General features: G+C 42.5%; 1 protein-coding gene across 1 annotated transcript; it reads right to left on the bottom strand.

Annotated features, from left to right (window-relative positions):
- Positions 1-8,366: 8,366 nt before the first annotated feature.
- Positions 8,367-9,206, bottom strand: LOC127249261 (uncharacterized mitochondrial protein AtMg00810-like). Its single transcript, XM_051271993.1, has 2 exons — positions 9,057-9,206; positions 8,367-8,867 (listed from the first exon to the last, which is right to left on the bottom strand). Exons 1-2 carry the CDS (start codon positions 9,204-9,206, stop codon positions 8,367-8,369), a joined length of 651 nt encoding a protein of 216 aa, XP_051127950.1.
- Between the last annotated feature and the right edge of the window lie 426 nt (positions 9,207-9,632).

The raw sequence follows: 9,632 nt of genomic DNA on the forward strand, positions 1-9,632 counted from the left end.
TCACCCATAGGGTTATAGTTTCCAATCCCTTTCGTCATCCCCAGTTTTCTTAAAAACCCTAGCCAACCACTCATCTTCCACCTCCAGACAACTGCAATGGGAGATAACCAAAACTCCCTAAATCCAAATCCAAATAAGAAGAATCTGCAGGAGAAGCCATCCGTAGCCCCTACCTTACCACCCAGGATGCCTATAATCTTCTCGAACAACTCTGCGATGGAACCATAAACTACGTCTGCAGAGCCTTTTGCATCGCTAAGAAAGAGCACGTCGCCGTCAAGATCATCATCAACAGCTTCATCCTCAACAAACCTGAGGTTTAGGGTTTGTTGAGGGTGAAGCTATTGATGATGATCTTGACGGCGACGTGCTCTTTTTTGGGATGTAAAAAGCCATGGATGGAACTAAGCAAGCACGGAAAGCGATGACGGTTGTGCAAAAAGCGATGACGGCCGTGCGCAAAGCGATTGCAACTGCATAGAAAGTGGAGCAAAGCGGAATTCTATGTCCACTAATTCGTGAGTGGCGGCTGCATTTATGAGCGTGGAAGGCCATGCATGGAAGTGAGCGAAGCGACGGCTGGCGCGGAATCTAAGCGACGGATACATGAAAAGCAAGCGCCGGCCGCGCGGAATCCATGAGCGGCGGCTGCATTAATTCTGTACCGCAATTATTGTACCATTTATTGCCCAGGCTCCCTCAGCTCCTACATTTACTGCACTCTCCCAGCTCCCTTAATTAAATTCCTGGCACTACTTTTTAGCCAATTTTTGGCTATATTGTGTATTTTTTTTTATCCTAGATCCTTCTAGAAAATAAATAGTTATTAGTAAGTTAATAATTAATTATTAATAGTTATTTTTAGAGGTAGTTATTTATGGGCGGTTGTGACCGCGAAGCTTCTCGAAGATTTTTTCTCCCTATAAATGTCTTCTCTAATTGTATATTAAATACACCATATATACACCCATATACACACAACTCATCATTCCATACACTCCAGTCTTCTCCAAAAATATTTTTCTCCATATTTTTGTCTAGTTTAATAATACGAGATTTTCGATTTTGTGTCGCGAGCAAATTGATTTTCTCCTTATTTTCTTTTAATTCCAACATATTATTTTAGCTAGTAAAATTTATATCATATTTATCCACCTCACCTTCACCCAAAAATTCTATGTTTGATTTGAATTGTTTAAGTTAGATTCGACAAGGTTGCGAAAGGGCGATAGAAGAATCGACTATTTCAGCCCTGTCTCATGTCACAAACATATTCCGGATAGTTCAACGTAGCTAAGTATGCGGGAGCTTTATCGACCTGCTTAGTTGTTATTTTGAATTCAATTCCGATTAAAGAGAGGTATCAGAGGGGTAGAGCCACTAGCGGAACGGTTGAAAGGATAATTCATGGGGCATAGGCGATGGTCTATTGGGTTACAAAAATTTCTAGTGACAATACAGTTTCTTGCTTATAATGTTCTTCGCCGGATATCGCTGAAGCCTCGTTGTAAATCCCCTAAGGTGAAGTACCAACCTAGTCGAGAATCGGCTTAAGCAAGCAAAAGCGATCACACTCATTCCTTCGAGCCGCCCTGGAATTATACATATAAATTTCTCTACCACGCCATCGTCATCCCACTAATTTCATTCATGAAAATTTAGCCATTAAGGAACACAAAGTCAGACACAAACGCCTCGCTTCATCACTTTCGAGATACGTATATTCTATAGCTTGTTAATTGGATTTAATTTTTGTAATTTATTTTTTCATTTTTCGTATCTGAAAAGATATTTTTAAATCTCCTAAAATCTTCGATCATTATTCCTTTTAAAAATTTATTAATTTTATCAAAAAATACCACATTGAAATTACTATTTAAAGTCTGGTTAACATTTATTTTTTTTAAGAAGATTAAAAATTCCAAAAGATCAACTACGAATATCATTTTAATGACTTATACTATTGAAGTTAGTATTGCGAAAAATAGAAATTTAAAAAAATAGATAAGAACACAAGAATTTGGTAATTCAATTATACGAGAATGATATAAGTTTGGGACAACCAAGCCAAATACCAAGTAATTTGAGAATGGAAAATTGAAAGAATACATAAGTATATATAGATACATAAATCAAACTCTAGGATGCTAGAAGCTCATGTTTTTTTTTCTTACTAAATATATTTAGGAAAAAAAGTTTGGAAGCATAATCTCACTAAGACATAAAATGGCAAGAAAAGAACTGCCTCATTTTCTTGAAACCCTAATTAATCACTGCACCTTCTATCAACAACCCAACTTATATTCTCCCTGGTGGAAAAGAAGAAACCTAAAAGCAAAAATTTGACTGACGACACTCTGTATTATATTGGCACCGGCGCCGACGATTATCAAATCCTCAATCAACTCAGCAATGGCATCTATGTAGATTTTTGCCTTCCAATGAAATCAGTGGTTGAATGTCGACAACGACCACGTCATGATCAACATTTACAGATGTAAGCCATAACCACCCAAAAATGGTTCTCGTCTTCATTGGAGCTTTGAAGAATGGATGTTAGAAAAAGATGATGTTTCTATTTAGGCCATTAGAAACTTGACCTTCGTCTCAGTGATATTAAAGTTGATGATCTTGATTGCAACCACCAATATTTTGGGAAGGTGTGCCATGCTGAGTTGATCGATGATTTGATAATCTTCGGCGTTAGTTAGCAAGATAAGGAGTAAGGAGCATCGGCAGTGAAGCTTCTGTTTCTGATTTCTTCTTTCCAGCAGCCATGGGAGAATATGAGTTGGATTCTGAAGATATTGATGTTGGAAAATAAAATCAGAGAGTGGTAGAAAATCATAAAATCAGAGAGTGGTAGAAAATCCTATAAAGACACTAGGCTGTGGAAAGGAGAAATCGTATATCTTTTCTTTCTCTTTTGCAATATAACAGGCTTACACTATAATTAAAAAAAATAAAAGTAAATGCATTTTAATGCCTACAAATGCATAGAAACCTGCATACCATAATCGCTTCTTTGAACACACTAAATGCAAAATTAAAAAATAAAATTAAAATAGTGATTATGGGATAACTTCCATGAAGGAATTAATTTGAACTGTTCCAACATGCTCCCCCTTAATTCTGACATGGTCCAAGATCACGTGCGCCTAGTAGGTACTGCTTTTCTTCAAACTTTACTCTTGGCAAGGCTTTCGTTAGCGCATCAGCTCGTTGCTTTTCCGTTTGAATATGCTCCAATACAATTTGTCTCCCTTCAACACATTCTCGAATTAAATGATACTGTGTATTGATGTGCTTACTCCGTCCATGAAACACGGGATTTTTCATTAAAGAAATAACGGACTAATTATCAACGAACAATTTTACCAGCTTTTGCTCTTGCTTTGTTAGCTTTCCTAACAAGTTCCTCAACCATAAAGCTTGACATGTTGCTGCCGTTGATGCCATGAATTCAGCATCACACGATGACAAGGCCACAGTTTTTTGTTTTTGAGAGTTTCATGATAGAAGACTGTCATTGATATATGTTGATATATATATATTGTATATATTTATATATATATATCCTACCTAATATATCTCTTGTATAAATATAATATTGTACCCTAATTGTGAATTAATGAAAATAAAGTTTATTCCATTAATCGTAACATGGTATCAAAGCCATGTTTTTTCCCGACCAAATCGAAACAACCCACGCATTCCAGATAGCATATTTCCGACCACTTCCGACTGTCACCGCCACCACCATCGTCTTCGCCGCCATGAGACCAGCCGGACTCCGGAACAGTTCGGCGAACGGTGGCGCGTGAGCCTCACACGCGCCTGACGAGTTTTCCGGCCGAACGCCTCGCCGGCGCGTGGAGGCGCATTGCGGCGGCCGTTGGCGGCGATCTTTGCACCATCATATTCAGAATTTGATTTCCTCTGCGATGGTATCTTCACTTCTTCCATTTGAGCAGTGTTTGTATCCGGTTGACTTTTAGTGTTTCGGGTTCGATTCGATTTTCTTGTGTTTCTGTCATTTCGGCTTTCGGCTTGAGGTTTGAGATATTGTCTTCTCTTGAATTTCTATGGAAAAGATGGATGTACATATTCGGATCAATGTTGTTCTGTCCAGAAATAATTACAGTTTGTGGGCACAATCGATAAAAAATTTTTTGATAGGTCGGAAATTGTGGCGAATTGTTACGGGAGATATAGTTGCTCCCATTGCTCCGGATTCTATAGGAGAAGTTACGCCTACCACCACAGTTGTTGAATCCTATATTGAAAAATTGGAGGATTAGGATAGTAAGAACCATCAAATTCTCACTTGGTTGCGCAATACTTCCACTCCGGCGATCCATGTTCAGCTTGCCCAATTTGACTCTGCCAAGGCAGCGTGGGATTTCTTGGCAGTCCGCTTCCGTGCTACTGGTTTGGCACACTATTATCAGTTATGGAGCACTCTCCATGATCTAAAACAGGAACCAGGACAATCTATCAACGACTTCCTTGCCCAAGTGCAACCCCTTTGGCATCGATTGGATCAAGCAAAGATCAGTCCTGATCAGCCTCATTCAGGTCTTGATGGCTTTGCATCCAGAGTATGAGGAAGTTCGTGCCTCTTTGTTACATCGGCATCCACTTCCTACCTTGGATGCAGCTATTCAGGAGATTCTGTTTGAGGAAACTCGTCTCCACCTAGCTAAGGCTCTTCAGCTTGATTCTGCTCTTGCGGTCACCGCCCGAACTCCTACTCAGAGTCGTTCTCATCACTGCAAAAGATGTCAGTCTTCTGATCATGACTTCGGTCATTGCCCAAAGGTGGAGTGTCACTACTATCATTTTTTAGGCCATACCATACAGTATTGCCCCACTAGGCCGTCTCGCTCTGGCAGTAGTAACTACAAGCCTCGGCATTCTCGTGGACCTCAGTCTGGTACCTCATTTGTCACAGCCTCTGTCACGCCTGCGGCTGCGCCTGCGCCTCCTACAATTCAAGACCTGGAAGCTCTTCTTAAACAGGTTCTATCTTCCAATACCGCCATGTCTACCACATCAGGTAACTCCCCTTAGTATTTTGATTCTACTTGCAGTAATCATATGACCTTTGATATACGCCTTATGACCTCCACATCCACCGCACCATCCTTACCTCATATCCTTACTGCAAATAGTACCCATATGCGCATCACCCATACCGGACATACATCCACCTCATCCTTATCCCTCCCCGACACATACTGTATCCCTCAATTAACCTTAAATTTGATTTCCGTTGGTCAATTAGTTGATCAAGGTCTCACAGTGATTTTTTCTTCTACTGGTGTGCAGGTTCAGGACGCGCAAACCGGGCGGACTCTTGGGAAAGGCCGGAAGACGGGCCGCTTATTTGAACTTACGTCACTCCAGGTCCCTCGTCCCTCTATCTCGGCTGCCACCACCTCTACACTATCCTGCCTTCAGTGGCATCATCGTCTCAGTCATGCGTCCTCCAATAAAGTCAGGTCTTTGATTAGTCAAGGTAGTTTGGGTTCTGTCAAGTTTGAGTCTTTTCATTGTGTGGATTGTTCATTGGGAAAACAACCTGCCTTGTCATTTCCTCATAGTACTTCTATTGCGGATACACCGTTTTCCTTAGTTCACTCGGATATTTGGGGACCTTCGCCCACTGTGTCTATGAATGGTTCTCATTATTTTGTGATTTTTATTGATGACTATTCTCGCTTTACATGGATTTACCTTCTGCGGCATCGTTCTGAACTTCCATCTATTTATAAGACCTTTGCTAAAATGATACATACCCAATTTTCCTCTACCATAAAAACTCTCCGCACAGATAATGCTCTTGAGTATACTGATTCATCATTTCTTCGTTTCTTATCTGATCAAGGTACTGTTGTCCAACGCTCCTGCCCATACACCTCTCCACAAAATAGTCGCGCCGAACGTAAACACCGACATATCCTCGATACAGTCTGCACCCTTCTCTTATCTGCCTCTTGTCCGGATCGTTTTTGGGGGGAAGCCGCACTCACCGCTGTCCATATTATAAATCGTGTCCCTTCCTCTGTCCTAGGTAATGTTAGTCCTTTTGAAAGACTATTTAATCATACCCCTGATTATAGTCTTCTCTGCCCTTTCGGTTGTGCCAGTTTTGTCCTCCTCCCTCCTCATGAGCGCACTAAGTTAGAACCTCGCGCGCGTCTGTGTTGCTTCTTGGGATACGGGTTAGAGCATAAGGGTTATCTTTGTTGGGATCCCATTTCCAATAGGCTACGTATTTTTTGTCATGTCATATTTTGGGAGGATACCAAATTCTCTTCCTTGTCCCACTTTCAAGTCCCCTTTGATAGTTCGTCTCCGTTCTTTGCTTTGTCCTCTCCACCTCTATTCCCCTCCGGTGACACGGCTCCGTCTCCCGCTCCTGACGCTGTCCTGGTTGCGCCTCCTGAACCGACGCTGATCCCCGAGCCTACTTCTACTCTCGACTCCAATACATCACCATCACCAGAGCCCAACACGATTTTGATCTCAGCCCCTGATCCTGGCCCTCGTCGTTCCACTCGGTTTAGTCACCTTTCTACTTACTTACTTGATTATCACTGCTTCTCTGCCATCTTGTCCCATCATGAGCCCAGGTCCTTTCGTGAGGCGTATGCAGATCCATTATGGCGGCAGGGTATGTCTGAGGAGTTGCAGGCTTTGGAGAAAACCCATACGTGGGATATGGTTGATCTTCCCTCTGGCAAGAAACCTATTGGCTGCAAGTGGGTATTCAGAATCAAAACTCACTCTGATGGATCCATCGAGCGCTACAAGGCGCGTTTGGTAGCCAAAGGCTACACCCAACAGTATGGTATCGACTATGAGGAGACATTTGCCCCGGTTGCTCGTCTCACCTCTGTCCGCTGTCTTATCGCCATTGCTGCCGCTCGTCGGTGGCCCCTGCATCAGCTTGATGTCAAGAATGCGTTCTTGCATGGTGATTTATCCGAGGACATCTACATGTCTCCTCCTCCTGGTTTTCCTACCTCTTCCAAGGTATGCAAACTTCGCCGTGCCCTATATGGTTTGAAACAGGCACCTCGAGCTTGGTTTTCGAAATTTAGCTCTGTTCTACTCCAGCTTGGCTTTACTTCTAGCGATCATGATTCGGTTCTCTTCCTTCGACGTGGGTTAGCTGGAATTACTATTTTATTGCTTTATATGGATGACATGATCATTACGGGAGATGATGCATCAGGTATCTCTGAGTTGCAGGCTCATCTACACCGCTACTTTGAGATGAAGAGTTTAGGGCCTCTTCGGTACTTCCTAGGACTTGAGATCTCCGACACCTCCGACGGATATTATCTCTCTCAAGCCAATTATGCCTCCGACCTCCTATCTAGTGCCGGTCTCACTGACTCCAAGACTGCTCCTACACCTCTTGATTCTAATTGTCCTCTTACTCCGATGGACGGCGTTCCCCTTGGTGATCCTACTTTGTATCGTCAGCTGGTGGGAAGTCTGATCTACCTGACTGTCACTCGACCGGATATTGCTTATGCCGTCCATATCGTCAGTCAGTTTATGTCTGCTCCTCGTAAGACTCATCATTCTGCTGTCCTACGGATTCTCCGGTACGTCAAAGGTACTCTTCTTTATGGGCTTCATTATTCCGCTCGTTTTTCCTTAGTTTTGACCGGGTATTCTGACGCTGATTGGGCAGGAGATCCCTCTGATCGCCGCTTGACCACCAGGTTTTGCTTCTTCCTTGGCGACTCGCTCATTTCGTGGCGCTGCAAAAAACAGACGGTTGTCTCCCGGTCCGGCGCAGAGTCCGAATATAGAGCCCTTGCCGATACCGCTGTCGAGCTTCTATGGCTTCGCTGGCTGCTGGCTGATCTCGGAGTGCCTCAGCCCTCTGCCACTATTATCCATTGCGACAGTCAGAGCGCCATGAAGATTTCAACGAATGATGTATTCCACGAGCGTACGAAGCACATTGATATCGACTGTCACCTTGTAAGTCATCACGTTGCTCGTGGAAGCATCTCCTTGTCTCCCATTTCCTCTGTTGATCAGACGGCCGACGGATTCACCAAACCTCACCTTCCAGGCCGTTTTCAGTCATTTTTTAGCAAACTCAAGTTGGGTTCCACCGTTCCACCTTGAGTTTGAGGGGGATGTTGATATATATATTGTATATATTTATATATATCCTACCTAATATATCTCTTGTATAAATATAATATTGTACCCTAATTGTGAATTAACGAAAATAAAGTTTATTCCATTAATCGTAACAATATAAAATGTCATTCCTCCGGTGCTCTTTCTATCCATCGCATCCCCAGAAAAATCATTGTCTATGTATCCGGTGATTATTTCCTCAGCTCCACCTCTTCCATACACAAGTCCAAAGTGATAGTCACTTTTAAATTTCTTAGCACTTGTTTTATTGCGTTGTAATGCATGATTGTGGGCCTTTCTATGAATTGGCTTAGCATACCCACTGAAAACGATAAATCGGGACGAGTGTGCAGTAAGTATCTCAAGCAACCAATAATCTGTCGATATTCTGTCTCATCGACTGGTTCTCCCTCCGGATCTTTGTGAAGTTGTATCTTTTGTTCCATCGGTATTCTTGTAGCATTGCATTCCCCCATACCAAATTGATCCAACACCTTCTTCATATATGAGCTTTGCTTGAGGATAATCCAATCTTGTTCTTGAGCTACCTCAATCCCAAGATAAAACGTGAGCAATCCAAGATCACTCATCTCGAATTCGGACATCATTTGCTTCTTGAACAAATCGATCTCCTTGAGGCTTTCTCCGGCGACAATTAGATCGTCAACATAAACACCAACAATTAGGACGGACTGTCCTTCTCACGTGTAAACAGCCTGCTCTTGCGCACATTTGGTGAATCCAAGTTGCTTTAAAATTTTATCTAAACGCATGTTCCAAACTCGCGGAGCTTGACGAAGGCCATACAATGCCTTGTTCAACCTGTACACAAGATGTTCTTTATTTTTAACAATAAATCCATCAGGTTGAGTTATGTATACCTCTTCCTTGAGTTCGCCGTTCAAGAAAGCCGACTTCACATCAAGATGGTGTACCTGTCTGCCATCCACAGTTAGCTGAAACAGCAAGGATGATTCGAATTGTGTCCAGTCTTGCAACAGACGCAAAAACTTCTTCATAATCAACACCATGTTGTTGAACATACCCTTTTGCAACGAGTCTCACCTTGTGTTTAATCTACCCTACCATCAGAATTCCTTTTTATTTTGTATACCCATTTTACTTCAATTGGGTTGTGTCCCAATGGCAAGGGCGCAAGTGTCCGAGTTCTATTTTTTTCAATCGCTTTAGTTTCTTTCGCCATTGCTTCTTCCAAAATATGCTGCCCAGCTGCTTCTTGATAAACACCCAAACACCTTTAGATGAGAAAGATTTGGCTTCCTCCCGGAACAAAGCTTGAAATGGTGTTCCCTCTTCTAGTGTTTTTTTCGGAAGTTGATTCAAGATGTAGACCGCATGTCTCACTGCCTCTCCGCAAAACTCTCTGGGTACTTTCATGCTTTTGAGTAGGGATCTCGCCATTTCCATCACCGTCCGGTTCTTGCGTTCTACAACGC

The sequence above is a fragment of the Andrographis paniculata genome, unplaced genomic scaffold, assembly GCF_009805555.1.
Source record: "Andrographis paniculata isolate CXL003 unplaced genomic scaffold, ASM980555v1 Contig11END, whole genome shotgun sequence".
In the NCBI taxonomy this organism is placed as follows: Eukaryota; Viridiplantae; Streptophyta; class Magnoliopsida; order Lamiales; family Acanthaceae; genus Andrographis; species Andrographis paniculata.